At 49.0% G+C, this 22,897-nt stretch overlaps 2 protein-coding genes across 2 annotated transcripts in view; one reads left to right on the forward strand and one right to left on the reverse strand.

Moving 5' to 3' along the window:
• Positions 1 to 330: 330 nt before the first annotated feature.
• On the forward strand, positions 331 to 11,265 carry TMEM179B (transmembrane protein 179B). Its single transcript, XM_054991955.1, has 5 exons — positions 331 to 441; positions 4,332 to 4,516; positions 4,601 to 4,735; positions 8,026 to 8,104; positions 10,167 to 11,265. The coding sequence occupies exons 1-5, from the start codon at positions 343 to 345 to the stop codon at positions 10,308 to 10,310; spliced, it is 642 nt and encodes a 213-aa protein (XP_054847930.1). The 5' UTR covers positions 331 to 342; the 3' UTR covers positions 10,311 to 11,265.
• The window catches only part of COPA (COPI coat complex subunit alpha), a 44,607-nt gene continuing 32,846 nt past the window's right edge, over positions 11,137 to 22,897 (reverse strand). Inside the window, exons 23-33 of the mRNA XM_054991942.1 lie at positions 22,582 to 22,705; positions 21,764 to 21,853; positions 20,678 to 20,787; positions 19,209 to 19,286; positions 18,678 to 18,746; positions 17,893 to 18,029; positions 15,749 to 15,935; positions 14,737 to 14,847; positions 13,918 to 14,079; positions 12,796 to 12,990; positions 11,137 to 11,657 (exon numbers count right to left, since the gene is read on the reverse strand). Coding sequence (XP_054847917.1) covers positions 11,598 to 11,657; positions 12,796 to 12,990; positions 13,918 to 14,079; positions 14,737 to 14,847; positions 15,749 to 15,935; positions 17,893 to 18,029; positions 18,678 to 18,746; positions 19,209 to 19,286; positions 20,678 to 20,787; positions 21,764 to 21,853; positions 22,582 to 22,705 — 1,323 coding nt within the window. The 3' untranslated portion in view covers positions 11,137 to 11,597. The remainder of the gene's footprint in view (positions 11,658 to 12,795; positions 12,991 to 13,917; positions 14,080 to 14,736; positions 14,848 to 15,748; positions 15,936 to 17,892; positions 18,030 to 18,677; positions 18,747 to 19,208; positions 19,287 to 20,677; positions 20,788 to 21,763; positions 21,854 to 22,581; positions 22,706 to 22,897) is intronic.

Genomic DNA, 22,897 nt, shown 5'->3' on the forward strand with positions numbered 1-22,897 from the left:
TTCAAAGTCACCAGTGAGCTGAGTGGTTCACTGGGGATCTGAACGCAGACCTTCCCGATCCCAAGGCAAAAGCGCCAACCACTACCCAACACTGCCTCCCTAAGGAGCTAGCTCCCCGCAGCTCTTCAAAAAGAACGTTCACACTAACGGCTGCTGGAGCGGAAGGCATCTTTCCCTGCCGGGGCTACTTGCTTCTCCATCCTGGAAGCCGCCCCTGTTGGATTGCAGCCTGCCCACCGTCGTAAAGGTCCGGCAGGCCGCAGGCAAGCCCTCCCAGCCGACGGTAGGGGCGGGGTCGGCCCCTCCTCGCTGCTTCGCCCTGCCCTCGGCTGGAGCTGGAAGATGGCGCAGCTGTCGGTGCTGCTGCTGGTCGAGCTGGCCTTGCACGCGTCCGCCTTCCTGTGCGGGATCATCTGCGCCTCCGCCCTCACCGTCACCCAGGTAAGGGGCCTCGGGGGCGGCTCCTCGGCGCGGAGAAAGAGGGCTCTCCAGCGCTTCGGCGTGCAACACGGAAGCGAAGGAAGGCGAGCATGTGCAGAGCGCGACGGCCGTTGCGTTCAGCCAAAGGGGCACGCCGGAGGGTATTGAGCGGGTGCAGAGCGCTTGAAACTATATTCCCTTCGGCCACGGAATGTAGTTTCAGGCGGGTAGCAATAGGAGAGCAGGAGTTGAGTCCGGTGGCGCCCTTAGAGACTAACAAGCTTTTGGGGTCTACCATTTCGAAAATCAAGCTAAACACCATTACAACGCTATAATATATGAAGAAGGGACCTCTGACTCTGGAAAACTTACACCCTAGAAACCTTGTTGTCTCTTAAGGTGCCGCTGGACTCAAAGCTTGCCACCTTGGAAACGTTTGGCTCCTGAGCGTGTGCAGGGAGCTTTTGTCCCATTGTACAGCCAGCACCCCCTTCCTCTAGGACGCAGAACTCCCAGCCTCTCTCTCGAAAACAACAGCGTGCCTTCCTCCGTCCCGCCCACGGTGCTCTCTTCCCCACTGTTGGGCTTCTGCCGCGGAGGGTGGGGCTACTAGCCAGAGACTTCTGGGTCTTTTGTAATACTCCGGCTCTCCACTTTTCCATCTCCAAAACGAAGCCCCCCTTGCACTGGACTCCCCAGCGCCACGCCGCCCACAGGAGGCGAAGTTCCGGCGAGGCTGCGAGTTGCAGAAGATTGCGCTCCTGTTGCAATTGCTCCCAAAAGCTTTGCACCCAGTTGGGCGAGCCCGGCTTCCGGAGTCCCCTGGAGTTCAGCGGGCAGAGCCGCGGCTTCTCCCATTGCCAAAAAGAGTCCAAGAGGTTCCAGATCCAGAGGAGTTAGCCTCTGACGAAGAGAACTGTGATTCTCGAAAGCTTGTGCTTCAGTACAGTTGGTTAGTCCAAAAGGTTCCAGAGGTTCGGATGAGATCAAAAGGCCAGCCCTCCTACGCGGGTTGTGCGTGCCGTTTGTGGAACCGCAGCCTTCCAAAGAAGCGCAACCCGAGGCGCCTGCCCTTGGCAGAGGGGCCGGGTCATGTGAATCGGCGCGTTGCTCATAAAGCTAGTCAGCTGAGGGTTCCCGCGGGAGTTTGGCCGACGGTTGGCAGTTGCTGCTTCCTTCCTCTTGCGTGAATGCGCTCATTCTTACTTCCCCCTGCGGGGATGCGGCCTCTTTACACATACAGACACTGCACTCTGCAGCCCCCACCAAGAATTCAGGTGTAGTGGGCAGAAGGACTAGCATCTGGAGATGCCCTCCTCAGCTGTGTTGTGTGTGTCAGTTGCACACCCACAGCCTAGCCTACCTTGCAGGAATAGTTTGAGGCCCGGTAGGGTTGCCAGCTCCAGGTGGGGAAATTCCTGGAGATTTTGAGGATGGGGCATGGAGACGGTGGGGCGGGACCTCAGTGGGATATAGTGCCATAGATTTCACCCTCCAAAGCAGCCATTTTCTCCAGGGGAACTAATCTCTATGGGCCAGAGATCAGTTGTAATTCTGGGAGATCTCCAGCCACTGTCTGGAGGCTGGCAACCTTATTGGGGGGTAAGACCAGGGACCTTGCTGTGAGCTCTTGGAAGAAGGGTGGGATAAAAAATGTACCATCCAGGCAGGAACCCACATCAACTTCTTGCTGTCTGGTACTTCACCTTCACACGCATCACTTCAGATGCCCACGGGGAGAAGATGCTTGCAGTAATTAAAGGATTGCCTGGGGATGGATTCAGGCTTCAATTACAGCAGAACCTAAGCTAAGGAACAGTTAACGGACTCTCGGGAGAGCAGCCAAAGGGATGTAGGCCAAAGAAAAAAGCAAAAGAGATACTGTGATTTTACATTGTGCTTGAAACCGTTAAAAAAAAATTTAAGTTACATTTTATCACCCGGCAGGAATTGCTTGTAATACAAAAGCAAACATTCTGGTTTAAGCTCCATTTCTCTCTCTCTCTCTCAAGAATGAAAATTTAACACTAAGCTCACTGAAAAAAATAAATTGCAAAAAAAAATATGACAATTTTAAAAAATGCATTATGGCAACAGCAGCAATGTCATCAGTTCCAGACAATAAGTTTCAGGTGGGTAGTCAAGTTGGTCTGCAGTAGAACAGCAACAATCAAATCAGACAAAAAGCTGTGAACAAGACTTTTTGGGTTAAAAAAAAGGATTTGCGTCTTTGATATGCCCACCTAGTTTATAGGCCCAACAATTTCTAAATGCTGGTTTTCAACCCCGAAATGGATTATGGCCTGTCACCACTTTGTTTTTCTTCATTATTAGTTAAGGCTTTGAAAGGTTAAGCTCAAGCCAAACTCTTTCCCCCACGGACTTTGCATTTGTACCGGGTTGGGTCATGTTGAAATGGCTGCTCTGTCTGGGTAGGAGCTTGGTTTCAATGAGACCCTGCAGAAGTGCAAAGTCCAGAGGGACTTCGCACTCCCGACACCATCTAGATGGTGACTTAGTCATCATCAAAGCCTGAGAGAGAGAGAGAGAGAGAGAGAGAGAGAGAGAGAGAAATGGAGAGAGCAGGAAACACCAGACTCTTGCAGAACAAAACAGATTTCGATCACAGGTTGTAGGAGGTGGGCTTGAATCTCAGAAGGTTAATACAGTTCTAGAGCAAGGGAGGCTGTACACAGTTTAGTGTAGTGGTTAAGAAGAGCAGCAGAACTCTAATCTGGAGAACCGGGTTTGATTCCCCACTCTTCCACCTGAAGCCCATTGGGAGACGTTGGATCTTTCGCAGCTCTCTCAGCCCCGTCTACCTCACAGTGTCTGTTGTGGGGATAAAAATGATACTAACTTTGTGAACTGCTCTGAGTGTGGCGTTAAGTGGGCCTGAAGAGCAATATATAAGCACAAGGTTGTTGTTAAATTAGAACAGTGTAGTTGCTCCTGAGAACAGCCTGATGTTTGGGGGGATGGATCCGCCTCTCCTCCTCCGCAAATGGTGATTGGTGCTCTCTTGTGGCAAAATCACAACTCCCTCCACCTCCTTACATACCCCTTGTAGGAGATTATTGTGGATCAATCGTACATTACCGTATTTCACAATTACCGGAGTTCCATTTGAAAGCTGATGTTTCTTCTATGGTTGCTCCAGCTGGAATTTCAGTTGCTTGTCCTCCCCGCCCCCCGCCCCCCCCCAATAACTGATTTGCTCATAAAACAGACATGAAAATGGATAGTTTCAGCCATGTTGGTCTGCAGTAGAACAGCAGGACTTGACTGCTACTAACAAGATTTCTAGAGTATAAGCTTTCATCAGATACCAACTGAAAATTAATGCCGGAGTTTCCTATTTGTGGCAGAACAGAAATGCCACAAATGAATCCCACAAAATGAAAAAGGGGAAAAACAGTTGAGAGCCAGTATGTGTAGTGTTTACAGTGTCAGACTAGGATCTGGGAGACCCAGGTTCAAATCCCTGCTCTTGAGCCAGTTGATCTTGAACCAGTCACACTCTCAGGCTACCTCACAGGGTTGTTGTGAGGATAAATGGAGGAAAGGAGAGTGATGTAAGGTGCTTTGAGTCCCCATTGGGGAGAAAAGCAGGGTTCAGATTAAGTAAACAAATATTTTATCCTGTATTTCAAGCAAACAAAATGGTCTCTTCCCCTATTTTATCCTCACAACATCCTTGCAAGGTAGGTTCGGCTGAGAGGTTGTTCAGCAAAATTTCTAGCAGAATGGGGACCGGAACCCAGTTCTCCCTGCTCCTAGTTAGACACTAACCACTATACTAAACTAGAGAACACAGAGAAGATGAAAACCCTCACAGTGAAAAAGAAAATAAATATAAAACAGTATCTGTGTATATCCCAAACATTTATCCTCCACTCTTTTCCCCTCAGGGAGAGTTTGGTGGCCAGTGTATCTTGTACGGGTCGGTGGTCTACAACGGGACGTTGAATCTCAACAGCTCCAGCTCTGTTTCCCTCTGCTACTTTGTCACAGCCATCTCTGCCCTCGCGGCCATTCTCTGCTTCCTGGCTCTCCTCTACGGCATCTACAGCTGTTTAATTGGCGAAGGAGAACCGTGAGTGGGGAAGCCTGGGGGCAAAATTAGAGAGTGGACCATTTGTCTTGCTCCTGACCACCTCTGTTCTCTGTCCCGCTGCAGGCAGCATATCTGGGTCAAGGGGTCAGTGATGCTTGTGGCTGTGGTCCTCTTCTTCCTGCTCATCTCGGCCTGCATCCTTCGGGTTGGGATGGATACCCTTTGTGCCTCCATTCTGAAATCTACAGCGGCACCGAGGTAGGTGTGTGTTGGTGGGGGCGTCAAGAAAGGCGGGCTCCTCCCATCTCAGTTTACAAAGAGAAAAGAATCAAACCTGGCTTTAAATCTGTTTAATAGACACTGTGCCATGTTCTACCTGAAGTACCTCAAGGCTTAAAGATGAAACTCTTCTCTTAAGAGAGCCAGTTTGGTGTAGTGTTTATGAGCGCAGGACTCTAATCTGGAGAGCCGGGTTTGATTCCCCACTCCTCCACTTGAAGCCAGCTGGGTGACCTTGGGCTCCTCACGGCTCTCTGGAGCTCTCTCAGCCCTACCCACCTCACAGGGTGTTTTGTTGTGGGGATAATGATTAATAACAAAGGTCCCCTATAACAAATTTAAACTATAAATTGGTCTCAACAAGTTATTTTTAAATTCAAAGTGCAAAGTGTGCAAACATTACTTCCACAACAATTAATTGCAATTCATTACTAATAATACAATAACATTACAATAACATTTCACAAGCTCACAGACGCGTGTGAACCATCAGCGCCGTCTGATATAATTTGGAGCAACAAGTACAAAGTCAATGTCCCACTGTAAACATAAGCACTAAAGTGCAAGAGGTGCTGTGCAAATAGCAAAAAACAAAAGCCCAGGCTTCTGTCAGTGCTGTCTACAAATGATGTTCCTGCCCTACGGACAATCGGCCGCCTCCGTTTCGAACATGATGCTCTCACGCCGTGCTTCCTCAGGGGCAAAATCCAATTAGTGCAGGTTACAATCAATTATGCCACTGCATTACTCCATTGCATTACTCCATTTCAGCTCCACCAATTCATCGAGGTCAATGTTGAGTAATGGAGTAATGCAACTGAGTAATGCAGTGGCATAATTGACTGTAACCTGCACTAACTGTAGTTGCTCCAAATTATATCAGGCGGCGCTGATGGTTCACACGTGTCTGAGCTTGTGAAATGCTATTGCTAGTTATTACTCATATATATATCCCCTGTTCGTTGGCCTTTTTTCTATGTGGGGATAATGATAACATACTTTGTAAACCGCTCTGAGTGGGGATTAAGTTGTCCTGAAGGGTGGTATATAAATCCAATGTTGTTGTGGTTATTAAATCCAGAGCCTGTCCGTTTTCTGAAAATCTAGAATGGAAGGGGAATTAGAATCCATCTCCTCCAATCTTGCATTTCATGACTTCCTAGAATAGTTTTCCTGTCCACTCAGATAATTTGCTTAAATGAAGAGCTTTTCCTGACTCTGTCCTTTTCCTGTATGCAGCGGATGGCTGCCAAGGCCTTCTGCTCAGCTTTGATGGTGGGCGAGGAGGTGGTGTAGTGTGAAAGCAAAGGGCCAGTCCTACTCTCCCTGCTCAAGAGAAGAATGCAGGCCTCAGCAACGGGCCTTGTCAGCAGTCCAAGGATGGAAACCTCCCAATTTTGACTCTGTTTAACTGCGTATCCAGTGGACACCAGCTTTCAGGCTGAGCCGTTAGATCTTAGCTGTTTGTGGATGTCAGGAGATGCTTCTCAAATCTGAAGGTGATAGGATGCTTGCGGGGAGGCTGTTACCACCTGAGACAGAATCATGATTCGGGATGATCTGAAACACCGGGCCAGGACCAACCCAATGAATCTTGACAGGGATAATGGTAAAGTCTTACAAATCGAAGGCAGAAGAATGGGATGGGGGAGGCTTGGCTGGGCAGCAGGACTCGTGAAGAGGATCAAAGCATCTTAACAGACCACAAGCCGAATGTGAGCCAATAGAAAAGAGCCAAGAGTCCAGTAGCATCTATAAGACTAACAAAATTTGTGGTAGGGTACGAGCTTTTGTGAGTCACAGCTCACAAGAACTCATCGCTAAGTAACTTAATGTCAGGGCATCGCAGTGGATTTTTAACGGCATGGGGTGTCGTAAATCAGTCTGTACATACTGCTTGGCATGAAGAAAGATCAAGATGGGTAGCCATGTTAGTCTGTGTGTAGCTGTAGAAAAGAGCAAGAGTCCAGTAGCACCTATAAGACTTAACAATATTCGTGGTAGGGTGTGAGCTTTCATGAGTCACAGCTCACTTCTTCAGATACCTAAAGAGACCTTCTTCTGAAGAAGTGAGCTGCGACTCACAAGAGCTCATACCCTACCACAAATTTTGTTAGTTTTGTAGGTGCTACTGGCTCTTTTCTACAGCTACAGACAGACTAACACGGCTACCCATCTTGATCTATCTCCATGTGAGCCAATACTGTGATATAGCTGCTAAACAGGCAAGTGTCATCTTGGGCTGCATTGCGTCTGGATCATGTAAGAGTCTCACTCTGTTCTGTAGTAGTCAAGCTGCAGCTGGAGTACCGTGTCCAGTTTGTGGCATCACCTTTTCAGAAGGCCATCAATCAGTGGGAGGGCATCTAGATGAAGGTGGCCAAGGGCTTGGAAATCAACCTCTGTGAGGAAGAGCTAAAAGGATCTGGGCATGTTTAGCCTGGAGAAGATGTGATTGCTGTCTTACAATAACTGAAGGGCTGTCCTGTAGAAGAGATGTACCCTCTCTTGCTATAGAGGGCAGGGCTGGAACTGATGAGCGGCAGAGACTGGATGACCAGGGGTGCGCTGAACAGAGGACTGGACTGGATGTCTTCCAAGGTCCCTCCCAACTCTGCAGTTCTAGCCACGGCCCCTTTGTCTGTCCAGTAACAGCTTGTTGATTGGACCTCCTTCGTATGCGAGAAAAGCAGTTGAGATATTGCAAGGAGTTTTTCCTTGATTAAAAGCTTTGCCAGACTTTCTAAAATTAAGTAGCCTAAGCTAACTTAAGCCAGTTTAGTGTAGTGGTTAAGAGCGGCAGGACTCTAATTAGGAGAAGCAAGTTTGATTCCCCACTCCTCCGCTTGAAGCCAGTTGAGTGACGTTTGGTCAGTCACAGCTCTCTCAGAGCTCTCTCAGCCCCACCCACCTCACAGGGTGATTGTTATGAGGATAATAACAACACACTTTGTATATCTCCGAGGGGTGTTAAGTCGTTCTGAAGGGCAGTATATAAATCAAATGTTGTTGTTGTTGTTAACTCTGCAACCTGAGGGCAATACTGCCAAGAGGCTGCTAAGCAAGACACTCCTAGATCAAGGCCTCTTTCTCCTGTAAACCAAGATGGTGTCTATAGATTCCCTCAGAGGCAAGGATCTATACAGCGGTCTATCTGTGGCACATCTGTCCATCAGAAACTGCTAGGAATTAATCCTCCTTTGTATCTTGCTGGGTGGAATCCAGTGGGTTGATCTCCACTGACTTTGCCCTTCTTTCCTCATGCCCAGCTGCCAAGAAGCCCAGCATCGACCCTGGGTCCCCCAATACCGTGCTGAAAGGTTCTATGATAATCTCTACACAGCAGAGGTGAGCAATGCTTCAGGTTTACTTAATTCCGTTCACATTTATGGTTCGACTTGTTGTCTCCAAATTGTGCTGAAATCTTGCCAGGCCATGGAAGGAATCAAAGTGCCACCTGCCTCTTCCTTCATGCAGGATGATCCCCAAGGAGACCCCCCCCCCCTTTTAAATACACGTGTACACTATTAAAGCTAGTGAACTGGAGCTGTAAACTGGCAGCAGAAGGTGCGTTCTTAGTCTAGCTCCTGACCGTAATTGTGTACACCAGGATTCCTCAACATGGTGTACCTCTTGAGCTTTCCAGAAAGTGGGTGGGCCGGCTACAAGGTAGGGTTTATTATCGGCTACCCTGATTCATATGAAAAGGTTTTCCATGGTTGCAGTTGCAGCTTTGGCAGTGGAAGATCAGGAAGATTGGCAGGCACCTAGGCTTGTGGTTCTATTCTGTCTTCAAGCTTTCCTTTTTCCCCTTCTCTTTGTCCCTTCCTCCCACCTTGGCTTGCCGTTGCTTCTTTTTATTCCTTCTGCAGTTCTTTCACAAAGGGAGGATCTGGACAATTGGCAGGCACCTAGGCTGGTGGTTCTGTTCCATCTTCAAACTTCCCTTTTTTGTTCTCCTTTTTCTTCGTCCTTGCCTCCCATCTCGGGCTTTCGTTTCTTTTTATTCCCCTTCTGCAATTCTTTCGTAAAATGAGGGAGGTATTGTGTTTGGCTTCAGCTCCTGCAGAAGCCCTTTTGGGACAGCACTCACCCCCTTCCCAGCAGGATTTGAGTAAAATGGCACCTTAAAGATCTTTCCACAAAGGCTCCTCTCTTCAAGTATCTTAGTGCAGTTTAGCTTTGACTCTCGAAAGCTTACTCTAAAATCTTGTTGGTCTCTAAAGGGCCACCAGACTCAAATCCTGCTGTTCTACTGCAGACCAACATGGCTATCCACCTGAAACGACGACGTCTCAGAATCGCAAAGGGTTCCTGCAAGCTCAAACAAGTTCAGGAACCGTAGTGTACATGCAGCGGCATTAAGATTCATGGCGATTTGTTGAATTAAAAAAAAGCAGAACACCATAGATCTTCTCTCCAAAGTATTTACAATTTAAATTTAACAAGGACTAGCAGAGAGACGAGAAGGCAAAGGGTTAAGTGTCAACAAAGTCGTTTACACTTACGGCTGAGGATGAAGACAGGGCTATCCATAACCTAATTTTATGTCTACTACTAAAATTTATAACCCATACCCCATCTTGAAGATTTGGTGATGGGTTAATATTCTATCCCATTTTTCAACCAGGATCCGATCCCAACTAATTTTTCATCCATTAAAATCCAACACAGGTGTACGTGGCACTGTAGGGCAGATCCTTTTGGATTAGTCTTTCCTTGAGGAGAGGGCAGGAGTTGCCCATGAAATCTGAGGTTAGCTGATGGTAAAGATGTCAACCCACAGCAAGTGCCTCCACCTTTTAAGAATTTAAGCTGCTGCTTCGCAGCACCAAGCAGCTAAAAAGAGTCGAGAAAAATAACCCAAACATTAGAAAAATCCCATAAAGTTACCATAAAGAATACGCAAACACCATACAAGCCCCTCACCCAAAACAGAATCAACAATTTCAGTTGCAGGATACAGTTTCAGCTTTACATCACTAAAAGATGTCAGTAGCTTCCACTCCAGTTTGTTAAACCCAAGTCACAGAGCTTGAGACTGGCATACATCAACCACATTCAAGGCTGGATCCAGCCAGCATTTCTACCCACAATCTTGCCCAGTTCTCCTCCTTGCTACAGCCCCCCTCACATGTGGCTTTTGTCCATAGAGTTCTTAGTCTTCAGCACAGGAAATGTTTTTCACTGGCTGAAAAGCTGGCTAGGTCCAACCTGTTGTTTCCAAAGACCTGCAGGGCTAATAGAGCCTTGTGTGGTTCCCTGACTCTTGCCAGAGAATGTGTTCTATGCAGTTTCTCTGGCAAGCCATTCTGCAATGCTTAGCCCCAGCCCCTGAAGATGCATGTGTGCAAAACAAGGGGACTGTCTACACTGCCTTCACTGACTGCTCTCCCCTTTCTGGCTTCAGGCAGCTGCTTGGGTGAACTTCTTCTTCTGGTTCATATTGCTGCTGCGCCTGATCGTTGAGTGCTTCAGTAAAACCTCCTCTCGCAACGATACACAGAACAGTGAAAGAACACCCATCATCGGGGATGGAGCATTCATGCCTTGATGAGGGCAAAGTGGGTGCCCCCGGAAAGAGGACACGGCAGAGTAAGAGGAGCCGTCACCACGCTAGAATGTGGGCCGGCTCAGGAATCTTCTCCCCACCTTCTGTTTCCATGCACAACGGGAAGTATCAGGTTGTTTTTCTTCCTTCGTGTGTTGAAGGGGAACATCTGCTTTGTTTCCTATGGACAATACTACTTAAATCAAGAGGTGCTGGGATTTGAGCTTGCCAGAAAGGCGGCCTGGGGTGGGGGGATGACAGATGGAGCAGCACTCCACATGTTCTGCCTCCCATCTATAATAGCCTTTTCACCATATTACCCGCCGCCCTCCATAGCCACTCCTAGTCTCCCTAGAAAATGACCAGTTTCCATTCCATGATAAAGAAATGGAATCTAGCATGATTCAAAAGACCGATTATGTTGGCTTAAGCCGATTGTCCAGCATTGAACCCTCACGACGACTTTTACAACCCACATCTGCTCCTGGAGGTAAGCCCCAATTAATCCTACAGTGGTGGGTTCTCCTTGCAAAAAGCCCAGGGATGCCAAAATCAACATGTGCTAACGTTAAGAGCAGCCCTGCTGGATCGGACCCATGTCCATTGAGTCTGACATCCGGTTCCCCAGTGTTGCCTCTCAGGAACTAAGACTTCCAGTACCGAGGCCTGGGGCTTATCAGCAAATCCTTCCTGCATTCCACTGCCAATTTCTCCAAATTAAGGAAGGAAACGGGTCCTTCCCACATAACACTGCCAAAGTTTCTCGTGCCTCATTCTTGTCAATCAAACACCTCTGCATTTAAATGAATACAAGAGACTCTTTTCCCCATTTGGTGTAATGTCACTTTATTAAGTGTGATAGAGAAATACTACTGGGGGAGGGGAATGTAAAAAGCAGTAGGGGTTTGACACACGTCAGTGTTTTGTTCCAGCAAATAATAAAGATGGGATCATCTTCTGTGGACTCCTGTTCTTAAAAGCCCCTCGGAAATCACGTTGTTCTCTTAAGTTTTGATCCCCTGGTGATACCTCGGAAAGTAATGGGCTGAAGGGGAAGAAGAGACCCAGAGCACACCAACCGATCACACCAGCACTGTTCTACCCTTCTGGGTGCTGAGCTTCAGGTGCTCTGCTGAACTGCTACACAGAACAGAGAAGGTACAGAGGGCGTCATCGTTGGGGTTTTTGGAAAGGAGCGTGGATGGAAATACAAAAAAAAAAAATCACATCAGCTACTGGAAAGAAGTCGAAGAGGAGTGATGATAGAGCTCCTTAGGTCAAAACACCACTTCACCGGAATTGCAGAGGGCTGATTCTCAAGCCGATGACGTCTTTGCCAATCTCCGTCACCTGGACGACCAAGAAGGACTTTTGTTAGAGCTCTCATTAGAGCTTAAAGCCTGGGAGCAGGGGAAGGGTTTCCTACAATTGCTCTGATGAATTTGGCACCAGGGAATGTATCTTGTAATCTGGGGAGGCAACCTGCCCTCCTCCTATGGAGACAGGGGCCAGGATTAAATTCTCCCTGATGGAGATGGAAGGCTCAGAGCAAAGCAGGATCTCTTGCTGCTCTGAGCACGTCCCCCCCTCTCCCCCGATCAGCACAGCAGGGATCGGCTCCCCCTGGTTGGCCAGGCTGGCTCTAGAAGTCTTGAGTCTGCCTTCAATGCTCAGTGTGTCGTCATAGATTTTTGGCATGCACGAACTTTGGCACATGGCCAAGTCCCAAAGTGATCTGGGGGAGCCTCTGCCCTACTGAAATCGACAGAAGGAGAACTGGTCAAGACCCGCATGTCTTTCGCAATGCCTGCCCAACCTGGCAACACCAGTATATGCCAGAGGAGGGAATGCTGTGGGTAACCCCAGACAGTGGCTTGCTTTGGAGAATCAAGGTGCCTCTGCATTTAAGAGTAACAGCAGCTTCTACATCCCTGCTCTTCCTGTAAACCCACTCAGCCTGGAAAATGGCTTAAAAGCCATTTTCAAGAGTGCTTGTCTACAAGGCAGGACCCTGGTCTCCCCCTTCCCCCTTGCATTCCAGTCTTTCCATCCCATAATAAGAGGCTGCAACCTGTAATAGCAGGACGAGGCAGTCGAGTCCTGAGCTGAAAGAATGGGTCCGTACTGATTCCAAAATGGCATCAATGAAGAAGAATGGTATGAGCTGCATTGGGTCTCCCCTGGGGAGTAAAGTACCCTCCCCCCTTCCTATAGCAAGAATGACTCCCTTGGAAGGAATAAACTTCATTGTAAAAGAACATCCACAAAGTGTGTTCCCCCCCACCTCTAGGGATATGACACAACCCACTCCTATCTGCTGCCTCCATAGACACGGCCTGCGCTCGTTTCTCTTGAGACATCTTTGTCAAGTCACAGCATGCGGGCATCCCATTTTGGCCTGGGCTTACAGATGCTATGAGGGAGAATGCCCAGCGGGGCCCAGCGGGCAAACTATCAAGGGCGAGGGAGAGGTCGAGGCAGGACTTACAGTTGTGACTCTGCAGATTTGGCCGCGGAACTCTGGACAATAACAAGCCCCGCTGAGTGGGCACTTTTCCACCGGCTTGCCCCGGTAGATGGGCCGGTAGGAGGCAGCACAGATGTCAAAGGGGTTGTGCATGTCATAGTTGAGCTGATAGGCATCGGTGGGGTTCTTCTCACACGCTGTTAGGATTTTGCGGGTCTGGAGAGAGGAAAGAAAAGGGAAACTGAACAATGCAGGGACGGATAAGACAGGTGAGATACCAGTGACCAGTCAGAATGTGGTTTGTTTCTTGAGCTATTTGGCATAAACGGGGGGAACAAGGACATCTCTGATTCCCATCAACTCTGCACAGATAACATCCCTATACAGCAAACCTCTTGCTTTTGGGCTGCCATTCCATCTATCTATCTGGAGCCTCCATTTCTAGTTTGGGGAGCAGGGTAGAGAACTGAGAACCTCCTACAGCACACAGTGCTATTCAGATTCCTCATCCTCAGAAACCTGAAGGAGCGAACGAGAGAGAAATGCTCCAGCAAGATCAAGAGAGAGAATGAAGACGACAACTTTCCTTGCCCATCTCTCCATATCTGACAGGCAGGGACACAATGCCTCTGAATAAAGAAGCAGCTAAAAGTCTTTGGTAAAATGCAATTGCCCTTGATGGTTAAAGGTGCTTCTCGGGTGGGTCTTCCCGCTGGCTGCTGAGATTCTTTGCAAAGAACGCTGGATTGGGTAGACCTGATCCTGTGAAGCAGTTGACATTCCCAGAGAACAGAGCCGGGATCATTTAACACTAAGAGCGTCATCCTCCTAAGCAGTCAGATCCTTTTAAGTCCAATGGCCTCGGGGGGTTTAGAAAGGTGCTTAGCGGCCCTTTATGTGTACTTAATTATGAAGATTCAGATTACATCCAGGACTGGTGGCTCTTAGGGAGGGCGAAGGGTGGGGAATGGTGTGCCCTTCTCTCCTGCAAGGTTGCTTGCTTGCTTGCTTGCTAGTAAGGACTTGAAGGATGTTTCAAGGAGAGGCAAGCTAATGGCCCGCGCCAGCCCAGTGCTAAAGACTCTGGCTAGCTCTCAGGTCTTGTGTGCTCTAGAACTCCTCCCCTCCCCTCTGGATGCTTACTTGCTGGGCTACTTCAGGCTTGGGGCCGAGCTCCAGGAGACGGCGAGCGAAGGTGGCCGCCGTCTTGAAGTTCTTGAGCTTGAAGAAGAGGTTCAGGGCAGTCCGCAGGACCAGGATCATGTGGACGGGCTGCAGGTTGGAGTGGGTGAAGTAGGCAGCCATCTGTCAGGGGAAAGAACGTGATTCTAGGAGATCGTTCTTAACCGGGGAGAAAGGAGACGCCTGCTAGGATCTCTCCCGATTCCATACCGCAGTTCAAACACTTGGTGGGAGATGGGGGAGAGGTCAGCCCACCCGAGGGTCCCATTGGGCTAGTATCAATCGCCCCTTGGTGCTCAGGCCTGGCCAGCACAGTTTCCTTAGCGCAGGGGAGGGAAGGAAGGAAGTCGTCCGCGGTCCCAGAGTCCTGCTTGGAGACCACTGAGCGCCCGCTGGTGTTCCTGCAAGGGAAGCTGGACGAGGTGGCCTTTGGGACTGGCTCACAGATGCCCTTAAGCAAGAGTGCAGACGTGGGGACCTCTGGCATAACTAACGCCTTTTTACTTACTGTGTAAACACGGCACACATCGGGCGTACCGTGCGGCTTAGACTTTTTATAAAGGTGACCCAAGACTGACTCATCTCACCCCTGCCCAAGGGCACCAAAGCACACTCACATGGATGCTCCGCAATGGTCCGGGACGCACCTGGCGAGGCACCCGGGTCCCCGCTCACCCCTTTCAGCCAGTCACTATTGAAGGTCTAACCGTGGCCTCGACCTGCCTCCCCCCCAAAGACCCTCGCAGCTGGGCCAAGAGGGAGCCGGCGGGAAGGGCCTACCTCACAGATGCGCTTTTGCTGCTCCAGAGTCTCCTTGGGCAGTTTCTTCCTCTCTACTTCCATCGACAGCCCCACAATGTATTCTCGACAGATGGCAATCAGCTGCTGAGCCTGGAAGTAAAAAAGAAAAAAGGAGAGACACTCCGCTGCAGAACCAAGTCGGGAGTTGTTATGGGGACAAAGATTTTTTTTTTAAATTTCACTTACTTGATTTACTTTATTAGCTTCATTAATACCCAGTCTTTTTCTCCAATTAGGACTCAAAGTGGTTTACATTGTTCTCCTCTCCAGTTTATCCTCACAACAACCCTGTGAGGTAGGTTAGGCCCACCAGATCTTAGTCTAACACTCTAAGCACTGTACCATAAAGGCTTGAAAAATCTGAGCTTTGTGAAACTTAAGAAGTTACTCAGGTGGGTGGGATTTAAGCAAAAGTGTGTGTAATGGAAAGGTAAGGTAACTAATTGGTTAGATGGCTTAAAAACGTTGACAGGTGGCCACAATCCAATAGCAGGTATTATTTTTAATGGAACTATTACAAAAAAACCCTGGAGATGGCAAGCAGCATCTTAGAAGAGGCATTCCCTCCTGTGCAATAAAGAAGAGGGAATACCTCTATCAAGAACATTCCTGCTGTATCAAATGCATGTATAATCTAAAAACAAGAGACTTTTCTCCTTTATAATGATTTCTCATGTGACATTTACAATGGTTTAATGGACAAGAATTCAAAACCAATTAAGTTATTTTCTTAAAGAAGCTGACAGCTGTGAAAACATGAAGTTCCATGCAAATGTAACATTTATTGAAACGCCGGTCTCCTGCTTGCCCTGGGGCAGAATGTGTTATTCGGTGTGCTTGGTACAGCATATGCAGGCTGAGGCTGACAGCTGGTTTCATGCAAGAATTTTGGCTTCAAATGCCTGAGGACCACTTCTCTGGCTGCATGGACAGTGGGTGCTGGGAATTTAATCCCACTCTGGCCAAGGAACAAAAGAGACGCAGAACTCACCTCGGCGATCTCTTGTTTGTTGTCCACCACTAACAACGGCACGCTCAAGAGAATGGAGCGGAACTTCTCAACTGCCTCCTCAAACTTGCCAGCTGTGGTGAGCTGGTAGCACAGCTGCAGGCGCTGGATCAAGTCATTCAGCTTCATGCCCACCGCTGGGAGGGCGTTTTTCAACCCAGCGTCCTTCCTAGGAGCGGGGGAGAGCACCAAGAGGCAGTGTGAGAAGTGACCCACAGCACGTGCTCAAGCCACAGCATTTCTCCACGGGGTGCCCTGCTAGCTTTACCCAACGCTGGAAGAAACAACCCTAGCCTATTCTACAACGGGAAGCTTCTGGTTTCTCAGCAAAGACTTGGTGACAGAATACAGTGACACAAAACTGGTATTCCTTCCAGTCCAGGGCACAGGTTTGTGTCACACCAGTTGGGCTGGTGGCAGACAGAAGTGGGAATCCAGTTTGAGGGTGGGGGAGAAATGACCACTGTCTGACAGCATGGGAGAAGATGAACAAGAGACTGGGCTCTAGGAAAGGACTGCTCCCAAGGAGTAGCTGCTGCAACCACTGCAAATCAGTTCCACTAGCAGCCCTGGCTTTCCTTCTGGAGAAGGAGCCTTCCCTTGACACTTGCACCAGAAGGCGGCTCCTCCTATCAGGAAAATCACTGCATTTAAGAGATCTGTGGGATCTAATCACTTATACTGAACCATACCAAGATGACCAACCAGCAGCTGGAAGCTCAGGCAATCTACGCATTACAGACAAACTTGTATGTTGCCCATAGCTCCTTCATGAGGAAGGGTGGGCTAAAATACGAGAAACGTTAGTCTTCACGGTCCCATAGTACTCTGGGTTGATTTTTATTTCAACAAGTATTCTGATGGGAGTATCACTGTTCTTTGGAGTATTATAATAGAATTTTTCTGAAGCTCGGTTAAATGCACTTTGCTTTATACACTGCTATAATGACCCCCCCTCCTGCCCAGAGATTTACGAGCAGATCAGCCTGGCCAGGCAGATGGGTGGGAACCATCCCTCAGTTGCAACCACTTTAAATCGGGGGCAACGGTTCTGGAAACAGCCAGTGGCTGCAGACAGACCCATCCCTCCACCGCATACAAACTCTAATGAACACATGTGAAGATGCCTTACCAGCAGCCGATCAGACCCCTGGTACATCAAGGTCAGCCTCGTCTACTCAGAATGGCAGCAGCTCTTTGGGGTCTCAGAAGGAGGTCTTTCACATCACCTCCTTCCTGATCATTTTAACTAGAGATGCTGGGGCTTGAACCTGGGATCTTCTACATGCCAAACAGATGTGCTGTCAATGAATCACAGTCCCTCACCTAATACTTCGCCATGAATGCAAGGTAATCCCATGCAGGGGGCAGAACGCCCATACGAAGGGGATGGCGCGCACACAAGCTGCTGTGATAGTAGAGAGTCCAGTAGCACCTTTAAGACTAACCCACTTTAATGTAGCATAAGCTTTTGAGAACCACAGCTCTCTTCGTCAAATGCATCTGACGATGATGCATCTGACGAAGAGAACCGTGGTTCTCGAAAGCTTCTGCTACAGTAAAGTTGGTCAGTCTTAAAGGTGCTACTGGACTCTACTATTTTGCTACTACAGACTAACACGGCTAACTCCTCTGGATCTACAAGCTGCTGTGTTCATCTGATTCAATCCCAGAGACAGAAGGGAACAATAAGGGGCATCTAAGCCCAACTTTGGCAAGGGCAGAGATCTCCAGTAGACATACTTGCACAGAAACACAGAATGTCTTTGGAAATAATTCAGCGCTTTGCTGGCAGAAGGCCACAGCACCTTCCATTAAAAGGAACTTGGCAGGATGGGGAAAGAATTCTGGGAGAGCTGCTGCCAATCAGAGAAGACCGCATTGGGCTCGACGCTCCCGTGGTCTGACTCACTCGCAGGCAGCTACATCAGATTCTAACTGTGGCCCACCAAGAAAACAGCAGAGTGCTGCATTCCTGCCTAAAAAAAAACCTCACAGAAGGACGCAGAGACAAGGTCAAGGCCTCGTTTCTTCCTTTCCGATTACACATCAGGAAAAGAAAGGTAATGGCAGGGTCAGGATCAGCTCCTGCAGGAGAATCAACGGGCGTCCAGCCTGCTGCTTACCAGTTGCGGTGAGGGTACCCGTACATGGAGGGGAGGCTGGGCAAGGCTTGGTATGTAGTGCGGCCCCGGGCATAGGTCTGCAGGAAGAGCTGCTTGTAGGGGGCAAAAGTAGTCACTCCAACCTGATCGTGGAGAAGCTGAGGAGGAAAAGGCAGTGGAAGGAAGGAAGGAAGGAAGCACAATGAGACGCAGCCAGGGGAGTCCCCACCCAGCTCCGCTCCACAGACGCATCCCTTCGTTATGCCCTCCTGCTCCAGAAACATCTGTTAGCCTGTTGCATTCTTTGAGCTGCTCTGACGTTGCCACTGTCCTTTATCAAAAAGACAAAACTGCCCCACATTTTTCAAATATGATGATGCAGCAGTTCTAGACACAGGAGAGAGCTTACAGCATGGAAAATAACAGAAAACAACCAGCAGCTATAAAGAAATTTCCTATAAATGTTCATCAAATCTGTAAGCAGCATATATACCACCTTCTTAAAAAAAATTATGCCAATGCCAAAACACTGGTTAGTGAAGGCAAGGCAAAACTCCCTCCAATAGGAATTCCACAATTTTGGTGCTGCTACAGATAAGGTCCTGACTTGCACAGACAAATGGAAGACACAGCAGCCTCCCAAAGATGACCTAAGAAAGATGCTTTGTGCCTCTGAAGGAAAGGCAACATCTTTAAGAGATGACAACAGCAATTCTGTGATGACTCAAAGCTGAACTATTTCGCCCACCCAGGACTGACCCCCACCCCCCAAGCCCAGTGCAGAAAACCCTCCACAGGCAACTTACCCTCATGGCTGTCTCGAAAGAGCCAGCCAGGACGTGATCGACTGGCAGCTGGGAATTGTTACACCAAACCTAAGGGGGGAAGAGGAGGGGCTCTCAGTTAGAACTGCAGAATATGAGGCTGGGTGGCAATCCTCTAATGCCACCTTGCTCTGTAGCAAGACAAAACCCCAGTCCCAGCAGAGTCATCCAAGCTGCTCAAGAGTGCTGACACCTCTGCCTATGAAAACCCCTTAAAACCTTTGTCTTTCAACAGGCAGTTGTGAGCCTAGCAAGGAGCTCCAACTGGTCTTCAGAAGGCAGTAAAAACCTGCCTGGACTAGGAGCTTTTTTAGCAATGGTCTTTAAGTGCTGTTACAAGCATTTCGGGTGGCGCAATCCCCGTATTTTGGAAATGAACCAACAGGCTCTTTCAGCCTCTGCCTCCAACCTTTCTCCCCCCCCCTTCCCCAAGCTCTTTGCACAGTTAGCTGAAGTTCCCATTTTTGCTCTCTGTGTTGTATTTTAAAGATACCATACCCACATATATCCTACCTGTGCGGGGCTGTTGCCTTTGGTGGGTGGTACGAAGAAGCCATCCTCTGTTCCTCCTACAGGCCCAGCAGGGACATCCTAGGAGGGGCAAACACACACAAAGAGAGCAACTATCAGACAACAGAAGGAATCAGAACAGACTGCAACAGGCCAGCAATACTACACTTGCTTTATGCTTTTTTTCCTACTCCAAAGATAGGTAAAGGTAAAGGTAGAGTCCCCTGTGCAAGCACCTAGTCATTACTGACCCTTGGGGGGATGTCGCATCACGACATTTTCTTGGAAGACTTTTTACAGGGTGGTTTGCTGTTGCCTTCCCCCATCATCTACACTTACTCCAAAGAGAAGCGAAGGCCAAACTCTCACTTTCCCCACTTCCTTCCCACAAGGTGCATTTAAAATAGACTGCCTCTGCACACAGAGGTTCCTCTACTTAGCTATTACAGCTGATCGTTAAATAGAGCTGCCCTCAAGGAGTGGCCACTGCTCAGTGGTGGTGTATATGCCTTGCATGCTGGGGGTCCGGGGATGTGTCTCTGGAAAGCCCAGGTGAATATCCTAAAAGTGCAGGGCTGGTAGCAGGTTTTGAAGGTCCTGCCCAAACTCGGCAGGCAAGCCAATGGTTGCTGCTGCTCCTGATCTCCATTGTTCGTTCCTTGCCTGTGCGCCCCTCTGCCCCCAGTGCTCAAAGGAGCCTCCACTACCATTCGGCTTGCCTGCCCTCTCTCAGCTCAGGCAAGTGTGAACAAAACAGTATACTGGGGCATAACTGACATGGCGGAGGAAGAAGAAAAGAAGCAACAGGAGAGGAAGACTGGGCAGGCTGAATCCTTCCACAGAGGGCCCACGAGGGGGCAGGATGAAATCACCACCACAGCTATGGGGACTCGGCAACCAACTTGCCCCAGCTACCTCTGACGCTGGTAGCTAGAATAGTGGGGGGCTGAGACAGACTGTCCTCTGCCTCAGACTGAGAACTGCTGGTCAGAACAGATGATACCGCCCTCGACAGACCCATAATGCACCCTAGGGGCAACATCGCACGTTACTGAAAGTCCTTTGCTTAATGGAAGGCCTCTGAAAGATAGACTTGGATCCCGCCAAGCAGATCTATACAAGTGGGGTGATTTTTGCCAATTCGGCCCTCCTGTGGCAGCCCTGCAATTCTCTCATCCCCCAGGAGCAGCATTTCAGGAGGCTTTTCAGGCCATCACGGGAGGATGGGGGGAAGAGGCGAGAAAGGTATGGATCTTTTTAAAGGCATCCAAGCCTCAGTCCTTGGCAACTGCAGCTGCAAGGATCTGGAGTAGCAGAACTGGGAAAAGCCTTGTGCCTGTCAGAGTAAGTGACCAGGGCTGGACGCAGCCTAAGGCAGCTTCCTATTAATTTGTGTCTTAAACAGCTATCTAGCTACTTGCGCCTCACATGGCAGGGGAAGCGGTGTTTGTTATGGCTTCCAATAAGATTACCAGTTCAGCTGGGAGATCCAGGTCGTCTTCCACTTCCCAGCCGCCACCTTCTTCTTGGCCTTTAGCCACGGCTTCATCGCCGAAGCCTTCCCCAGCATCCACAAAGCCGTCTGAAAAATGATTCAAAGGTGGGACAGCTTCAAATCAGTTAAAAAAAAAAGGTGGGGGGGGGGCTTTGAATAGTTCCTTTTTTGTACATGCACCAAGATACAGATTAGTTGTAAAACAGTATGAAAGTAACCTCCCCAAAGCCAACTTTTTAGAAAGCTGCAAGCTACTCACTGGTTCCTTCAAGTCAATATTTGAAATTAAGCACACCCCGGACCACATAACCACCCTTTGTTGACCATTTAGGATCCAATGGCACAGCCCCAAATACCATTAGACTGTCCTAAGCCCATTGACTTCAATGGGCTTAAGTTTGGGCCTCAACGTACGTCTCCCGTCTCTTCCACGACTCTTCCCTTTGGTTTCTGTTTTAGTCTGTTCTGCAACCTATCCTTTCTGCTAGGCTCCATGCCCCATTGGTTTCCTCTTAGGTCATCTTCCTAGTCTTCCAGGTGCCTTCATGAGGCTCCCCACCCAATCTTGCACAGAAGTTAGACTGCAAACATTCCAACTGCTGAGATCCTGGGACTGTCTGAATGTTTATGAACATTCCGTGCCATCATGCCTGCAACTATCTGTGGCTTTCACTGTCATAGTGCAATACAGACAGCCAGTTTAATCTTCAGCAAATACTGGAATATGCAACATACATTAACAACCAATAATGTGTTTTTCTTTATGCTGGGGGCTTGCAGAGCTTAATTTCTGAAATGGGGGGGGGTCACTCAAGCATGCCTAAAAACCTAAAAGCCATGCCCTGTGGAATGGAAAACCTAGATTTGTACAGAGAGCTGCTTGGCGTGAAGGAAAATGCACTTTGCATTTGCACTCCACTTAGTGGCACGCTTTCTATTCTTTCTTCAGAATAGGTCGTAGTGCCAAAACCAGAATCCAAGCAGAGATTTAATTACTGGTATCAAGAAATCCAAGCTCTGGTATGAAGGAAGCTGAGATAATGAATGGCTGCTGGGCTCTCACCTTCATCCAGCTGCAGCTCGGCGTCTTCTCCCCAGCCTTCGGTGCCCACTGTGTCGATATCTATATCGGCAGCCAATGCCCCTCCTTTACCTGCAGGGTTAGAGTAGTTCACAGTTTTTCTGAGAAGCATTTAAGCCCCCCCCCCCCCCCCCCCGTTTTGGGAATTCGTCAACTTCAGGGAACAAACAGAGCAACTGATCTATGACTGCATGGTCTATCAATCAACAGGAACAGGTTCTCATCTCTGGAGCTTCACAGGGGAGGGGCCAAAGCAAAGGGGTGGAGCATATGGTTGGCTTGTAAAGGCCCACCAGGTTCTCTCTCCAGCAGCTCCAGTTAAATACCGTAAAAGAACAGGTCTGGGAAAGACCTCAGACTGAGACTGTGGGAAGAGCTGACAGTACTGGATTAGATGGGCCAGTGGTCTAAAGCAGCTTTGCTGTATGAGGCGGTGCAGTAGATCAGTGGCAGAGAATATGCTTTGCACGCTGAAGGCCCAGGTTTGATGTGCAGCAGGGATCCTGTGTTGACTGGCTGGAGGGAGGGGATCTACCTAACTTTATGGAAGAACACCTTTGCCTGTCAGACACAGCAGACTGGCCCAACAACATGAAGGGTGAATTCCATCTCTGGCTTCAATCAGAGGCCCTTTGCCGCTGCTATTTCCTCCTCCTAATTTCACTCCAACCAAGCCCTCCCACCAGCCCTGTTCCTGCAACAGTCAACTTTTTGGGGTGAACACTAACCCCCGCCTCCTCCCGTCTCGCCTGTAAGAGCCTCAAGGAGGAAGGTCAGCTATGGCAACCGTACTGCCTTACCTTTGCTGGCAATGGTTCCTTCGAAGAAACCCTTGGAGACAGTGAGCAGGGGCCAGTTGGTGTCCAGAGGCATGATGGGAGCCAGTGGCTGGAGCAACTGGGCATTGGGGTTGATGTCCGGAATCTGGAGGCGAGAGAATGGAAAGCCTTCAAATACTTGTCCCTCCAGCTGTTAAGCAGGTCTTGGGCTGGGACAAAGCCTCTTGCATGGGCAGGATGGATTCTTGGGCACAGGGTGGCCCTTGCTTTCCCTCCCCATCCCCCTGCCAGCAAGTGCAGCTGTACCGGAGGGAATGGGGCACCATTCTTGTGCCCT

Source organism: Eublepharis macularius, chromosome 1, assembly GCF_028583425.1.
Source record: "Eublepharis macularius isolate TG4126 chromosome 1, MPM_Emac_v1.0, whole genome shotgun sequence".
Classification (NCBI taxonomy): Eukaryota; Metazoa; Chordata; class Lepidosauria; order Squamata; family Eublepharidae; genus Eublepharis; species Eublepharis macularius.